Source organism: Neolamprologus brichardi, chromosome 13 (genome assembly GCF_056152115.1).
Source record: "Neolamprologus brichardi isolate AB-2024 chromosome 13, ASM5615211v1, whole genome shotgun sequence".
In the NCBI taxonomy this organism is placed as follows: domain Eukaryota; kingdom Metazoa; phylum Chordata; class Actinopteri; order Cichliformes; family Cichlidae; genus Neolamprologus; species Neolamprologus brichardi.
The window spans coordinates 12,674,668-12,692,235 of NC_142116.1; the positions used below are offsets into that span (position 1 = coordinate 12,674,668).

Below are 17,568 nucleotides of genomic sequence, written 5' to 3' on the forward strand. Positions count from 1 at the left end.
TTCCCACCCCTCTTCTTGACTTTAATTCTCCATGCATTCATTTTGCTTATTGTACTTAAGTTACATGTTTTGTCCCGCAGATTGAAGAACAATGGCGTGCGAAACTCTAAACAGTAAAAGGCAGCAGAGCAGCACAAAGCAAACATGAAAGCGGCGGAAATCAGGAGACGTAGACGTCTCAAGTTATATGTTAATGTTTGCACTATCGCTGTCACTATTGTAAGGAACAAATGCACCTGACTAATGAATTAAGAAATCCTTGCAATCCGGCGAGAAAAAAAAAAGGAAAAAGCTATACTCTTACGATGCCCTAAAAAAAACCCTCAATAGTTTTCTTGTACTTGCATTGAGATACATTCAGCCACAGCAACAGCATGAACGACATACAAGCAGCCACGCGTGTGTGTTTGAGGATGTGCATGCGTGTGTGTGGGTGTCTGTCTGTCTGCGTTTGTGTCCTTGTCTGAGTGTGCATCTGCGTTTATCTACATGTGTGTCTTTGTGAGCTTGACTTCAGACAGCAGTAGCTCTGGTAATCCATCCAGGCTCCCAGGGCAGCCAGCTCCTACTTCCTGATGCATGAGAAGCCGCTGGAGTGGAGTGGCAGCAACAACTGCTCAGCCCTATTTGATTACTAATAAGAGAGTTGTCCCCTCTGTCAGATACCAGGCATTCTCCACTAAGCAAACAGTGATTCCAGCTAGTCAAACATTAGCATTGCTGTCTCTCCCTACTACGTGGTGAGAGTTACATTGAGATCGACGCTCAAACTACACCCCCTACCTCACCTCTATAGCCACCGAACACACATAAGCACATAAGCGCGCACACCCTCGTGCCACCAACCTAAACATATTCACATTGACCAAGACCTATAGTTTCACAGCGTGAGGGAAAATGTCAACGCCTGGAAGAAGGCCATTTATTCTCCCACTTTATAAAGTGATGAAGGTAATATAAAAGTGGCAGATAACTAGCCTGAAGGTGCAGAACAAAACAGCAGACATAAAATGTTTATCCCTCCTAAAACAAAGCTTTAATGGCACCTAGCTCACAGCTAACTTGAACGAAGGAAACAGTCAATGAAAAACAACTATTGACAGTGTAAGCATCACTGTCATAAACAAAGAAAGGAAGCCAGCCAAATAAATGCGAAGTTGCCTAAGCTAATTAGGTGTATTCCCAGCATGATCCTCTAGTGATTGAACCACCTGTGACTGAACAAACCCTATCCAGGTGGTGACCGCCCCTCAGTGCACAGGTACTTGGGAAAGACACCCCTCAGCCACTCACACAGAGTCACCCACAGTTCCCACACTGTGGGCTGTAAGATGCAAGTCAGCCCAACTGGGCCGTCTGGTACAGCGGGAGGGGACTAATTTGTTCACTAGCTCATCCGTGTGCCTGCTCATCCACTCAGTCACTCATGCATTTAGTCAGTCTGACGCTCACTCATTCACTTACTCATTCCCTGTTCGCAAACACAGAAAAGGAAAAAGCTGCACACGGCCTACCTGTCAATGATCACTGGGTCTGAGGGAGTCTCGTTCCTGTTTCCACAGCTTTTCTTGTCACAGCATCGGCTACAAAAACATAGAAAAGTGTGTTACAGGGCAAGCGATACTTTGCACAATAAATACAAATAAATAAATAATGCACACACACACAAAAAAAAAATCATGCATGTATTACGCGTATCTGAGTGCTTTTGATATGGGGGGTAAAAATTACCATGAGATTTCCTTCACTCAATCTATCCTTTCCATTGATGCTGATGGCTGATAAAAATGGTGAAAACAACATGTTGTGTTGTTTGGCTTAGTGTTGGAGGGGAGGGGAGTGGGGATTGGGCCAGGAGGCAGGGGAGTCACTTTTCACAGCTTCAGCTTTTGTTTACCTCTAATTGCCAAGCTGCTATTTCTGAGGGAGATGCAAGGTGCCACCCTCAACCAATATTTCTGCGGGGCATTTATCAATTATGGCCTCAAAAGCACTAATCTATCTTCCACCACATGTTTCAACCATCTCCTCCCTAAGCCTATAGCTAGCTGCCTTTCACTTCTTTGATTGGGACTGGAATAAAGAAAAAAACAGCAAAAATAAACAAATACATCATCCCAGCTTCTATTTGAAATGAAAACATATAAACATATGTGAATAAGATTGATTTATGCCATATGGTGCAGAAAGGGAAAACAAAGATTTTGTGCAAAGCTACTGTCAGTCAAGCACACGCTATTTAAATATCCCTGATTTACATGACTTTCTAGAAGCAATAATAAAAAAGTGTTTTATGGCTGCAAAGTACTGAGAAAAAATATATAATTCAAAAACTAGTTTATTGCACGGCTAAAAAAAATTATGCTTTAATTAGATAATATATCAAAAGAATATTCTCATTATGTATATCTTCTTATGTGATAATAGGCAGCAGTTGTAGTAGTTGTTTTATTCAGCAGCAAAATGCACTTCCCTTTGGAAAAAAAAATATATTACCTCTCGAGCACGACCATATTCAATGTGTCACAAATAAGTGATGGATGCTTGTATAAATTGAGCGTGAGTGATGAGTTTATGCATGGAAAAAGACAAATCATTCTCAGCTCTCATGCTGCACTTGCTCTCAACCAGTAACTTGAACAATGCACCGGTGCAACAAAGGAGCGGTTAACCGACAGTATCCGAATTCAATGTTCACAAAGCTCATGCTGAGCTCAACAATAACAACAAAAGGCGTTTTTCCTTTTAGTATCAATGACACCGCTGAATAGCAGCGCAATATGAGTGGAGATTTATGTGGTTAAATGACACTAAAAGGCTTGCTGATCATTGTTGACAGGTGGGATCAACCGAGAATTGAGTACAAAAAAAAAAAAAAAGATGCATAGCATGCAGCATTAATGCATAACAGAAGACACATTGTCCCTGGCATGCTGATATATAATTCTTACAATATAAAAACAAACTAAAAGATTAAAAAAAACAAAACCACAACTTATGTACTTTGTCACTGAGTGTTTATTACACATTCAGTTCCCCTTCACTGGAAAAGACAGTTCATTTTCACTGTCATATTCATATCAAAGTTGAATCACATCATATCAAAGTTAGAAATGACAGCAGCTCTCTCTCGCTCTGTGGCTGCTGAAGGACCACAGGACAGTTTTGGCTCGCTGCATCACATCATGAGTGTCAAAACTTATTGAAGGGGAGGGAATTACTTTTTGCTTGAATCTGCAAAATGGACAGAGCAGGAAAATAACGCTTACCTGCACATAATTTCATGAGTAAGAAGAACTCTGCACATTTCTGGATTCTTGTCTTGACCCTCATAAACTATGGCCTTTGAAACAAAATGAGATGGAAATAAAGTGAAAACACAGCCGTCGCTTTCAACACACACATCAAGAAAACTCTTGAACTGGCAAATAATTAGGCTACTGTTTAACAAAATAAATCAGGGCATGAACACACGTGATGTTAGAGAAACACAATATAACAGATGAGACCAAATACTGAATAGGAAATATGGTTCAAATAATCCCAGCATTCCCTTGTGCTGTAAATTATACTGATTTATATAAACATAAATGACTGTCTAAATTTAACTATTAAAAAATGCACAAATATCAACTGCTTCTACATTTTTGTGGCAGCAATAGTAAAAATTTATATAAAAATAAAAGTAGCAATGCATATATTTAATAATAATCATAAACTGTATTTTTTATTAATCTGGATAATATGTGGCACAGACAGACAGAGGAAGAGAAAGAGAGAGAGGGGGGGGAGACAGAGGGATTTTCATAAGGAGAGATCCAATAGAAGTGTCATCAATATGCTTATAATCTGGGGATATTTGGGGGAAAGTGTTAATGGGCAATCTGTTGTTTATTTTGAGCCGCTAACAATGATCTTTCTGTGGATAAAAAGCGGTGTCTGGCGGTACGGTTGAGTAATTTTTGAGCATTGGCTGAAACAGATGGCGTGGAGCTATCAGTTCTGCCGCTCTTCTCTCCCTCCCTCGATCCCTCCCTCCTTCTACCATTTCTAAGGATAGACACTTTACTCCCTCGTACGCTGAACCGGCACCGAGTGTAAATGCAAAGCAAAGCAACAAATTATAAAGAAAATATTGCACATAATGCCAAAAAAATCTAAATATATATATATATATATATATAATAAATAAACCTGATAGGTTGCATTTAATTTTTACGTTCTGTTTGCCTAGAATGAAATTTGTATTTTTTGCCCCTGACTCTCTTTATGCCAACAGGAAAGAATGACTTTGAAAAAGTGACATATCTGAACCAGGTCGCATCACTCTCTCTCGTTTCTAAAAGCTGTCCTACTTGACCTGCTGTGTTTTTTTTTTCCTCCCCTCTCTTCTTTTTTTCGGGGGAACCAGGCGATTATCTATATTGGTTTGATTTATGTGGCTATTTGCAGCTGTAGAAACAGAAATCCATAAATTGCTTGTTCTGCGTCATTGACTCGGATCATTCGCACAGGAATGTTGTCTGTGACCAGTGGTCCAGGCTTCACGGCTCTATTCAGGAGGCTCTAGCTAAATCCTCTGTTTAATAATAAAACACGATATGGAGAGACGAAAGCGTGGCGTCTAATTGTATTTTCCCTAATCATAATTAAGTTCGGTAATCTAAAAAAAAAAAAAAAATACTCATAAGCATTTTTGGGGGTTTATTTTTACGCTATGAACGCCATTCACGTGTTTACACCTGAGCAAATTTTTTAAATGTCTATTTTTATAAATATAACATTTAAAGCAATTTTTAAAAAATATGTTTAGACCGTCACCTCTGACTCTTTGCAGGAAAAGTCAAATCGGATCATATGGAGCAGAGGTAGTGTTTAAATTTTAATGCTGGACAAACTGAACCTACAAAAAAAAAAGACTCAACTCTGGCGAAGAGAAATTGACTTTAGGGTCTTGCAATATGATATGGTCAAACGTAAACAGTCAAAATGGAAGCTGTCTCTTCTGATTCCGTCTGTAATTTGATTTTTATTTTGTGCCACAACTGCATTTTGCAAGCAGATTTTTTTTCTTTCTTTTTTTTTTTAGAAAACCGAGAAGTGTGTCTATGTATCTCAGCACGCCATGTTAAGATTTTGTTTGGCTTTTTTAAAATGTTTTTTCCCCCCACACTTGTGAACCGTGGATGCGAGGCAAGTTTGCACTGTGCGCAGAAACAAGTGTAACAGCAGCAGCTTACCTGCTTCGTCATGGAATCGATTAACCGTATGTAAAGATCCTGTTCTGTTCTGACGCCTGGGAAGAGAAAAAGAGGAGCACTTTTACATTTTTGAGGAATTGTGGGTAATGAATTTATGAAAATAAATAATAATAAAACCCTCAAAAAAAGAGAAAAAAGTTGAACTTTTCATTAAAATCTAAGAGTTCAGATAGTGATTATAATTTTATAATATTATTATTATTATTATAATTATTATTATTATTACGTGTGGTTTTACGCACACAGACAAACTCACTGATCGATTTTCACATGTTTCTAAAAATATTAAAGACAGTTTCACTCACCGTTACTGTACAATAACTGTAGTTTGTAATGTATCCCATTGTTAGTTTTTTCACTGGTTGGTTCCTGCAGAAAACAACAGTTTGTGAAAATCAGCAATCAGAAAAACAACTGCCCATCACCACCACATGTCTATGCGTTTAAAAATAAATTCAGAGTTTTGGTGCTAAAGAAGAGAAACGGCTTTAGATGCTAAAATGACCCTCTGTCATCAAGGAATTGAATTTTTCTTTTTTCCTTTTTTTCTTTTTAAAGAAAATCAATATTACACGTGACATCCCCTTAGTAACCCATTGCCCATTTCTGAGTACATAATTTCGATACATGTGCTGATTATGTAGAGAGGTGCATGTATTCTAAAATACACCGCTTACTTTTTCTTTCTCCACAAAGTCCACAAAAGCTGTCCTTTCGATCTCCACGGGCTGACCCTGTCTGTCATACAGCGCCAGGACGAAATGGAAAAAATTGGATTTTCTGAGGTTGGAAGGGGGCTGCTTTTCATAATGTGCCCGTGCCAAGCCGACACCGCTGCGGGGAGAAAACAAGAGACCATCTCGGTTAAGCACCGGACACCGGGGATACTAGATGATGGAGAAGCTGATGGAAACATTGGAGATGCAGAAGCACGCTTGAGTACGGGGGAGATTTCTTGATTTGTCACAATAATGGGTAATCTGATGTAATGAAAGAAGGGAAAGCCGAAGGGGGGGCATTTATTGGGAGACCGTAATTGATACAGAGTATTCAGGGGATTGAGGGGTCGATATGATGAGGAGGGAATGCGTGAGAAAAATCAGATGCTTTTTGGCATGCGTACCTTTGGGCGGCTGTGTTTGCATCCACCACCCCAGCTGTGTGCATCCAGGAGCGGACCGAGTTCAGTCCACCCAGCGGTTCCTCCTTCATCGTCGTCCCACCCCGCGGTATAGTTTCCTGAATCCCAAACATTTAGGACAATTTGCGTGAAAAAGAGCCTCCTGCGAAATTAGGCAAATAAACGTCCAAGCGTGTTATCCTTCAGGGTTTTTTTTTCACGGGATAAGTAGCGAGAGCCGATTCAGACTTGCGAGGGAAAACCCGGTCCACAGGTCTTGCCTCCCTCTTCAGTCCGTCCGATGTGAACAATTCTCAAAGTGCTGTACTTAGTTAGAGCGGTATCCACAGACTGGAAAAGTGAATTGTTCAATAGACAAGATTTTTTTGTGTTGCTATTGTTCCTCTGTTTTTTTTTTCTTTTTCTTTTTTTTTTGTGCTATTCACAGAAAAATCGATGGCAGTTGTTTGTGTTTGTGGGTGATGCTGCTCTCAAAGTGCCCACATCCCTGAAGCACCGCATCCAAAACCTTCAGGACTTCTTGTTGAATAAAAAACCCACTCCTGAAAAGGTGCTGCTGCTTCTCCACAAGACAAACACAGGCAAAGGCTGATCACCAGTGGAGGTGTTCCTAGTACACAGGAGAGGTGGATAAGGGGCCCTTTCGCGTCGTGCAGGATGGATGGGAACATGCAAAACTAAGCCCTCTTTCCCCGAGGACTGAAATCTTTCCCGGGAGCCAAAACTCTAAACCCACGGGAGAGGCGCTGTCAGAATATGACGCTGAAGGGGCGTGGTTTTGACCATATATGGAGCTCTGACGGTTCCTGTCAGGCAGTGGCGCTCCACTGTACGGGTACAGCCCTATAGTGCAGCAGCTTGAGAACACTCATTCGCTCCACTTTTCCTCTTGCTTAGGCCCTATATGTGGTGAGTTTGATTTTTTTAATGATATGGAAAATTCAACCGGGTGTAACCATCACACATAATGAGGAGGAAAATAATAATAATAATAAAATAATCATAATAATAATACATAACAATTACTCGGAATTCATTGCTTATTATTTTTAGCTGGCCTACCGATTGCAATTTCCGTGATTAGTTTTATTATAATGGATTAAAATTAATAGCATTTGATATATTTATTCGATTAAATTTGTTAACACCATTACAAATTGACTTGATGAGACTGTTTGTTCACTGACGTATCGAAAGCATCTCAGTGGCTGTGAGATTAAAGGCCATAAATCATATTTCAATAAGAGCAGATTACGTTTCTTCATAAAATTGATATATATTCTATTTCGTATTGTGATCGCGTGCTGTGGGTTATGTTATTGTAATTAAGGTGTAATTAATACAACGCGGAAATCATAAAATCACACATGATTATAAATATTTTAATTTACATTAACTTTTCATTGATCATTTTTTTAACAACAGGTATTTGACTCATTTGTTTCGCTGGGGCAGTCGGGCAGATTTTTTCTTTTAATTTTTTTTTTTTATGTTTTAGTTTTTGCGCACAAAATCCAAAAAAGGGAGCAAAGTTTGGAAATCAGACGGAGTTTTTCAGCATCTTTGTTATTAATGTCAAAACAAATCAGTCACATCGCGGTGCCATTTACTGCAGATAAAGTCAGGTCTTTTGACCTCCTTTATAGATTAAAAATCAGAGTCGGTGTCTCATGACATTAAACAAACTTCGGGAAATCCATGGTTCTATGTCTTCCGCATTTAATGCACGCCATGTACCTAATAATCAGAAACATCTTAATCATTTTTAAAGAGCCAACTGCCTACATGTCCGACTCCGTCCGAGAGGGACAAGCAAGCAATTCGGTTCATTAGTGGTGAAAGGGGGGAGAGGATGAAGGAGAGAGGGGAGGGTGCGAGGAAGAGAGATGTGTGCTATATCCTGAGCAATCTATCTAGCTGGTGCAGAGGGTTAATAGCTGCTGCCAAAGATAAGTGAATTATAAGCTGTTGCTTTCACCTCTACACAATCTATTGCCAAATTGCCCAGTTACAAAACCAGGTTGTAGATTTTTTTTTAACTTTTTATTTTTGTTTTTATTTATTTATTTATTTATTTTAGAGAACTCAAAGTTTAAATTTGTGGGGAGGGAGGGATATGAGAATGAAATCAAATGGGTGCTCTTTGTTAATTGTATTTTTCCTCCTTAGATGAAACAAATCGAGACGCGTGCTGCAAATGTTTTGTCTGTTCTACCGAGATTGCAAATATCTTTTTTGCACAGAACTCACTGTGCTTTTTGCACAGTTTCAAGTCGCTTATTAGAACTTAACCCCTGATTACACGCACCGAGGCGATTTAAATCTGATTATCAAATTAGGAGACTTTGAGACAAATCCTCTTAGATCTGATACTGTTGACTGGAGAGGGAAAATGGATCTCCACACCCGTCACGTAGGTAACGATGCTGTCCTGAAAGGGAGTTTTAAACCGTATTTGACAACAAATGCAGCTGCCCCGCTATTTCAGAAGATATTAAAGGAAAATGAATGCAAATCTGTGTGCAGGAGCCATCTGGACGTGGAGAGAGGGAGTCAGCTGCTCCACACACTGAGGCGCGGAGCCTGAATCCGTCTCAGCTCATTCTGTGGGATCATCTGCGTGGTGGGCTTACACCGTGGAAAATGCGCTCTCCATCATTAGGTGAAATGTTAGCATCAAAATAAAAGAAATGTTGATCCCCGTTTGTTTTAGTGGTTGCATGCATGAAAACTTTGCACGGGCGTGGAATTAGACCATCTCAGTCACATTTTCTTTTTATTACCCACCCCCTCCCCCACTCTCCTTAAGATTTTTTTTTTAAATCCACTTTTTTTCAGCAGCATGTTAGAGGTAAGTGATGGGTGACAGAGAAGGGGAAACAATTGCAAACTATTTCATTTTGGACGCATTAAGCCAGCCTGAATGCTCGTATAAATGACCGGCTGATAACACGGGGGCCCTGTTATCTCACTCTTTCTATTCAGTGATCACAATGAGTGAACCCCCAAAGATTTGGACCTGACCACTGATATAAAACCAAACTCCTCGGGACGCGTGGTTTCCACTCAAAAAAAAATGTTACAGGGTGACTTTAGAAGACCTCCCGTCTCGACGGGACGAGGGTGACGTCTTCTTTTTTGTGTGCGTGTGTCTATGTGTATGTGTGTGTGTGTGTGAATTTACGGGGCGAGGCCCTCATGATCTCCTTAAATTTGCATGTAAATGGCGACATCAGCCTATACGCGTGCCAGGGGCCAGCGGGCCTCCCAGATGTCAAGGCAAAGTCAATCAGCCGGCCGCTGCCCAGCTGTCCATCGATGCACTTTATTGGGACAACACTTTCATTATGCTCACCTGCATTGTTTCCTAATGGATTGATTGGTAAAAAGCGAAGTGAAGGAAATTTTATTAGCACCCACCAAGCAAGTTTCCTCACGGCTTTATCGCAGAGGTTGTTTTAAAGTGATCTTTTTCCCCCTTCTCCTTCTTCTTCTTTTTTTTCGATTAAATATTTATCAAGTACGCCCACAGTTAGGCATTATTCCAAATTCCATACGGAACAAATAGGCAATCAGCCCACTTACTGTTTACAGCTAACATCGCCTGTTCCGTTGTTTAGAGCTACAATATTTTGTGAAAATATTTGAAGTTGAAATTTAAGTTACACCGCGCAAAGAAAACTAATTTAGGGAGCTTCAGCCTACAGCCTTTGTTTAAAATTTCTGTCACTTGTAGCTGAATTAGAAAAGATTAACTCCAGCTGATGCTTGTGCGTTGACAATTTTCTCATGAGTAGGGAGGAAAAAAATACACATCACTTATATCAGTTTTCCCCTTTTAATTAAATTACCAAATAGCTTGATTCCGCATCACATATATATAAAAAAAACCCTTCAGTGCAAACTTTAGTTATTAGAACTTATCGGCCTAATAAATGCACGCCTAAAATTCGATATCTCATATTAAAACGTGGTTTTCACGATATTTTTTTAATTATTGTAGTTAGAAAAAAAAAATCAAACGGCCAAGAGTGATGAGATCAATCATGAAGGCTGTTCGTGTCAAGTTGGAGCTAATAGACGGACAGCGCCCCTCGTTGGTTACACTTGAGATCATGGAGTCGATATGAGGCAGCTGTGTTGTTCAGTGACAAGATAGCAAAATTTCAAGTTTGGTTTATATGTAACTGATCCCCACTGCCCCACGAGCTACATTTTCTTTTTTCAAATTCAGGTACTATTTTAAAAAGCAACAGAATTATTTTTAAAATAATAAAAAATAAATTTTTATTTTTATTTTTTTAAAAAAAGATCTTTGTCATCTCGCACACTAGAATAAGAAAAAATAACAGATATTTGAAGGGCTAAAAAAATTAAGGAAAGAACGTTTTTTTATGTATTATTATTATTATTATTATTATTATTATTATTATTATTATTATTATTATTTCTGATGTGTTTATTGTGTGTCTGAAATAAACATTATTTGACAATGTGCTGGTGTGACCTCACGTTTCGTCACTAACTTCTGTCAGAGTGTTCATGTTAATTGTGTGCAGTGGTGAGTTCTGTCAAGGGCATTGCCCGTGCGCACAATTTGCATTTCCATTCTGCTGTGGAAATGATGAGAGAGTTTCTGCGCGGTTTAGAGCCTCGCGGCGCAGTCTGTGGGCGAATTACATTTAAAGAAGGCGAGAGAAATTAAATAAGAAACCGAGACCACTTCAGGGCTATTAACATCTAAAATATCCCCTGGAAATTTAGACCAAAATACACATGACCAAATACCCAGGATACCTTCGCTCTTAACACAGCCCTGGTCTTGATTGTGTCCATCACTGTTTTGTAGGCCTATCTAAAATTCTTTATTTAAAAAAAAAAAAAGTTATCACGCCGCCTCACATTTCTCAGTGGCGCTGATGGAAGTGAGGCAAATTTGATTATTCAGCTCTAAATCGGAACATATTAACTTAATATATAGGCGCCCTACTGCCAAACAGACTGTGACACTCAGAAAAATGGGTGCAAAAATCCGACTTTAAAGGTCAGTTTAAAAAAAAAACCCTCATCAGTAAGTATGATCTGGGCACATGTTGCATCGGGGAAAGTGGCCTCCAAAAGAGGAGGCATCAGCTTTAACCTTGTTCCCTTTTTTTTCTTATTTTTTTAGAGCGCCTGTGCATGCATGACCAAACAGGCAGCAGCCTTTCCCTCAGTACTCCAGAGACCTTTAATTTGCCTGTTGACCCCAGGATGGAGGTGTTGCCAACTCACAGTGATACTACCTCACCCACAAGAGACTAATAATTCTCAAGTTACTTACATCAAAATATATATTTTCAACGTGTTGCATCAGTGCCTCTAATTCATTTTTCTCCTTTAGGGGCTGCCATTATAAAGGAGATACATATTTGATGGCAACTGGCAAGTCTACAAATGCATTTTGATTTTAGTCAGATTATTAATATCGGACTGTGTTACTATTAACAGAAATGTTAATTATGATGTCAAGACAGAGGGAGTCAAGGTGAAAGCTGCACAGCAATAGCTAAAAATAATCCATGCCAGCCAGAGTACAGTATGATCCTGCAGAGGAGTGTTACTGGCAAGGGACCTTTTTGCTGCAACAAAGAGGTGGAAAAGAGGAAGTAAATGAATTAGAGTACAAGCCAGATTTTGTCTTTGTTTCATCCACACTTGTCCTGTCCCTATTTTCCAACCTCTCCCTTTTCCTTGCTATTGGAAGTGCTGCAAATTGTATAATGCTGGTCTTTGTTCTACAGAGTCAAGCCACATGAATAGCCGTCCTGAGCACACACAAAAACACACTGACAAACTGATCATCTTAAAAAAGCAACGCCCTGGTGCTCACTTGGCCTACTTTCCACGGCAGCACTGGGACGTGGGAAGAGGAATAGAATTCAGGGGAGGATGTTCTTGCACTCTGGGAAACATTCAGTATAGCAAGTGTGATGCACATAAACATAGCCTTTGCATTGTCAACCTTAGACCGTATTTGCCCCAGATAACTAGTCCCCATGTGCTAGACTATTCTCTTTGACTTTGCAATTGAAATCCTGAGAAGATTATGCCAAAGCTAAAAGAGGCAAACTCTGGGGTGGGATTTCAATTGTCAATTCCTGTTGGATTTTATAGCATTATGACATATAGTACACCATCTGTTACGCTTCCCGTGACTAGGTCTACATCTGCACAAGTGGAGCTTATTGATGTGAACATCAGCACAACTAAGACCTGGTTTTTGAATGGACAGCAATTTTCAATCACCGATATTTTTCTCCTGAATCCCGTTTAACACAGATGTATGAGTAAGTAGCGGGGTCTCTAGCTTACAAAACACCAGAGCAAATTAAAAAGGTGCAGGAAAGTAACCACTCCTAACTTTAGCTAAACAGACTTCCTGGAGCGCTAGATAATCTGGGGCTTCTATGTACACCGCCTAACCAAATGTCGACATCTGTGAGGGTGTGCATAAAGAAAAGCTCCTCAGAGAAACGGGGGATAATAATCTTAGTTCCCCTCACCTTCAGCTTGCCCATAGGGGTTTAAAAGGGAGATGAAGAAATCCTATGTAAACATGCCAAGTCAAATTTTCACTTGAAATGTGACATAAAGGCAAAGGGCAACCTTGGTGCATCGCTAATGTGCTTCCACACATGGGTTTTCCAGTGCCCCTGGATGTAAACAATTGATGTATTCAGTCTGTGGTTTGAACACTGACTCACTGTGCACACTTAATATGCTTGAGCATCTTCTTAGCCATCACTGTACATTTAGTGCATAGGTGAAGAGCCCAAAAGAAGTCAACACAAAGCCTGTACACAATCAGAATCTCTGTACTCAATAGCTGCATGAAAGTGAGTTTTGCTCTCCTGAGAAACATACAAAGTTTGAGCATCTGTTCCATCATGTAGTCTTTGTTGAGAAATTAAATATTGAACTGATCTAGTGTACCATGAATGTTTCACTCACATAGTGATTAGACAGACTGGAGAGGCAAGACATCGCAGCACTTTACTCTGTACTTTCATATACTGTATTTGTTGGTCTTGCCTTTAAGTGTTTCGCGCGCCAGATTGTGTTGTTGTTATGGAAAATGTTTTTTAATGTTGCGTCAATTATACTTAGCATGCATGTGTAACTCGACACAAAAATAAATTCATATGCATGCATATGTGCACAAACGCAATCATCCTCAGTCTGATAATTGCTGTATAGTGTAGTCCAGCTGAATCAATATAATTGGAAAAAAGAGAAAAAAACATAAATTAGAGTTTTGGTTTTATGATTCAATTATGAACTTGGCAGCATCTGTTTTTTCATACTTTTATGTTATTGTGAATATGGAGAAAATACTGATTGGTTTTCTTGTCGCATCTCAGAATAAAGGGCGTCTCTTTTATAGTTTCTCATCCCTTACTCCAAATCAACAATTGTCTCTCGGGAGAGTCCCAAATGATGTTTCCTGACATAAACATTTTGGATTATAATGAGCAGACCAAGCCAACGTGCAAGCAGGAGAAGGAAACAGTATCATCACAGAGATCATAAAATGGTGTCGTGAGTAGTCTTTTGTCCAGGACCATAGGAGAGTTCTGTTGCTAAAGGGAAGGACAAAAGCAGAAGGCGCCACGGGTATAAGGTTCCCCTGAGCAACAATACTGAAAGTTTCAACTTGCAGCACATGGGTGTAACTTTAACTGGAATACTGTGGATCAAAGACTCACAAACAAAGTGGGTGGAAATGCTGAAGGAGTGTCTGTGCTCAAGTGAAGGACAGGTTCACTAGAGAGAAAGCGGGAGCGACAATTTCTGAAACACAGACCAGGCAATCAAGGCTAATTACTGAGCCCGTGTTTTGTGAACTCAAAGGGCAGCATGATTCAATTAACAAAACCGATGTGTATTATAATTCTGAAAAGCAAAATTACCTCTGTCGACAACACGCTTATCAGATATAAAACAAAAGCAAATTCAAATTAAACTGAACAGTTTTAAATGTGTTGCTGCTTCGTGCGTTTTAATAAGGAAGAGTGCACACAGTCGATTTTGTATTGCATCTCAAACATTCATTCCGCACTCTTGTCTTCACCTGTCATCTTTTAGAGAGTGGGAGAATTATTCAGTTCTGCTTCTTTAAATAAAAAACACAGCCTTGAAATTTGTGAGGCTTAAGGCAATTCATCAGGTTAGATCAGTACAATGTGGATGTGTAACCTTTACACTGCACTGGAACCTGCACATACAAGTGTTATGAAAGGTCCCCGTGGCACTCTGCTCTTCTGACATGGATTTGAAGACTTGCCACTTTATTAGCTGCTAAGCCCCCACTACTTGTTCTATATAGTGGAGGCCTATGTTATGAGCTGGGATCTCATTGTCTAGCGTTATTAGAGGTAGAGTCTGCAGCGCTCTCTTGTCTCCCCTCGAGAGTAGCCTGACTATTTGAAAGGAAGCTACAAGTGCAATTTAACCCATCTTATTTACAATATGATCTCTTACAAGGACATCATCGCAGCAAGGATTCACATATAATACATCTCTACAATGTGCTTCTTTCCTGTTTTGATTGTTTCAGGAGAGTTGTTTGACGCTCAATTGAGCCCTAAGAAGAAAGAAAATCTCTGAAGGTGTCAAGTTAGAGCAGACACAAACTTTAGTCAACAACACTAGTCCGGTTTTGTATTTTTCAAAAATACTTCACCTAAAATTTATGCACAACAACAAGTGTTTTCTGCTTAAAGGTCAAAAGAGTTAATAAATAAAAAAGAGTGGGTACGGGGTTCTTAATGATAGCATTAACATCGTGTCTGGGAAAACAAGCTGTTTGTGATCATCACTTTTGTCACCAACGCACACACAGACACACACACCCTCCAAAATGGAAATGATCTGTTGGCACTGAATAATAAGTGCCATAGTGCCATCTAGTGCACAAATTTGCACACTGAAGAATGACAGTCCCTGTATGTAAAACATACACTACATACTGCAGCGTACATGCAAAGGTACAGAGCTTAAGGGCTACTTGTGATTATGATAAAGGATGGTGCACTGTTTTCACTGATCGCTTGTGTGCTTCGGTGTGAGTTTCAGCTACACTAAATGACCACACTGAAAATTTCCACTCATAGGGGAAATAAACAAGGAGACAAAGGTTTGTCTTAGAAGCCAGGTCTTTGACAACCCGCGGCTGTGGCAAGCCGCAAGGATAATCTCCTTCAGACAATGAGACGATGTTGAAGGCTGTGCATGCAAATTATACTCTGCCATCTAAATTACAAAGACATACACAGACCTCAAGTCATCAGGCCTCATATCTCACTCATCTGGCCTCCTGGCTGTTAGGTTGCCAGAGGATACTATAGAGACAACAGAACAGAAATAATAAGAAAAAACACATGAGCCAAAACAAGAGTCTTGAATAATTGATTGTGTTTGTCTTTTGCTGTTTGTGTGTGAGAGTGTGTGTTTGAGTGAGAGCGAGAGTGTGTGTGTGTGTGTGCGTGTTAGGACTCAGGGTCTGGACAGAGCTTATGCCCCTGAGCAGAGCAGACACATCCACTGGCCAATGGTTTGTGTTAAAAACTGTCTGATTGACCAAATGTGGGGGAAGGGTATGTTTGTGCGTGCCGGGCAAAAATGAATGTGCATGGGTATTTATGTTCATGACTGTGTGTGTAAATTCAAAGAGAAATAGGTGAGGATAGTAGCTGCGATGTGTGTGATTTTTGGCAAACTAAACCTGGGCATGATTAGCTCATGTTGAAATGAGCGCTGGTTTTGTATTCGGTAACATGGGAATAAGATGAAGTAAAGATTTCCAGGGTAACAAACGCTTTTTGTTAAACGGGCCAGGAATAGGTGTGTTGTAAGATGTTAAAAAGTCAATATACCTTCATTTTGTCTGTGCTGGTAATGAGCCATATTTTCTGGGGAAAATGGCTGCTTCTCCGGAGGCACCATGTCTACTGAATGTGGCCCTGATCCTGGATAAAACAGAAGGCTCACCAATCAATCTCTCCAGGTTGCCCACAGCCAGAGAAAGCAGCTGCACCACATGTTTGCCTTGCGCGATAGCGACAAGTTAACATACGGGCAGCACAGTAACCATCCACAAGCAGCCTCTAGCTGTCTTATAATGAATTCCCACAGGGATGGGGAACTATCAGAGTCAGTGGTGTTACTGGAGGCTCGGAATAAAGTCAACACCTCTCCTTATACCTGATGAAGCTACGGCACGGCAGCACACTCACACACACAGTCACAGCAACAACGCTCGACTCGTACAAACGTGAACATTTCGAATGCACACAACGATTAAGCTGTACGGTTTATTAAATCATAAATTAGGCTGCAATCGGGCATTACACGTTCATGCAATGATGGTGAACAGAAACTGCTTGCTTTTAATAATGCAGTCTTATCGGGACAGCAGTTTTGTTTGATTCAATGTATAACACGTTATAAAGAGACATTTTAAATTAACGAAAAATCGCCATTCAGCAATTTCTTTAATTTTTTAAAAGCCCTATTTTTCATTCTGATTTGGACATCAGTGTGGCGTCTACACCCACACACCTACTGCTTTCAAATCATGATGTGTTGGTACTGTATTCACAAAGTAATGACTGACACAGTGGTCCACTTTGTCAAACATTTAAGCAATCAAAGTACAAAACACAACAAACCCATTTGGTGCACAGGGCTCGACACGTAGAAGTCAAGGGTGTTTTAAAAGGTTTAAGCGGTTGTTAAAATAATGATGGTTTTATGAAACACTGGTGGACCATCTTTTGTTAATTTAAAGCTAAATGCCCTCACATCTACTAACTGCAAATGAGATCAATACACAAGCTGGTGCTGTAGAGTTTCTCTGGTGAACTGACATTAGTCAACTGCATTTCAGACAGCACTTTCAGAAAATGCATAAATTACACCCATTATGTATTCATGTGTGGAATAATGTTAAACTGAGCGAGCAAGAAAAGTGCAGTGCAGTCCATGTAGATAGATAGCTAGATAGATAGATAGATAGATAGATAGATAGATAGATAGATAGATAGATAGATAGATAGATAGATAGATAGATAGATAGATAGATAGATAGATAGATAGATAGATAGATAGATCAAAGTATTTCCT

At 39.8% G+C, this 17,568-nt stretch overlaps 1 protein-coding gene across 8 annotated transcripts in view; it reads right to left on the bottom strand.

Moving 5' to 3' along the window:
- The window catches only part of ebf3b (EBF transcription factor 3b), a 67,854-nt gene extending 60,753 nt beyond the window's left edge, over positions 1-7,101 (bottom strand). For all 8 annotated transcript variants that reach the window (XM_006783736.3, XM_035904717.2, XM_006783735.3 and 5 more), the window contains exons 1-6: positions 6,385-7,101; positions 5,939-6,095; positions 5,567-5,630; positions 5,241-5,296; positions 3,270-3,343; positions 1,515-1,583 (exon numbers count right to left, since the gene is read on the bottom strand). In XM_006783736.3, the coding sequence (XP_006783799.1) occupies positions 1,515-1,583; positions 3,270-3,343; positions 5,241-5,296; positions 5,567-5,630; positions 5,939-6,095; positions 6,385-6,515 (551 nt within the window). In that variant the 5' untranslated portion in view covers positions 6,516-7,101. The remainder of the gene's footprint in view (positions 1-1,514; positions 1,584-3,269; positions 3,344-5,240; positions 5,297-5,566; positions 5,631-5,938; positions 6,096-6,384) is intronic.
- Between the last annotated feature and the right edge of the window lie 10,467 nt (positions 7,102-17,568).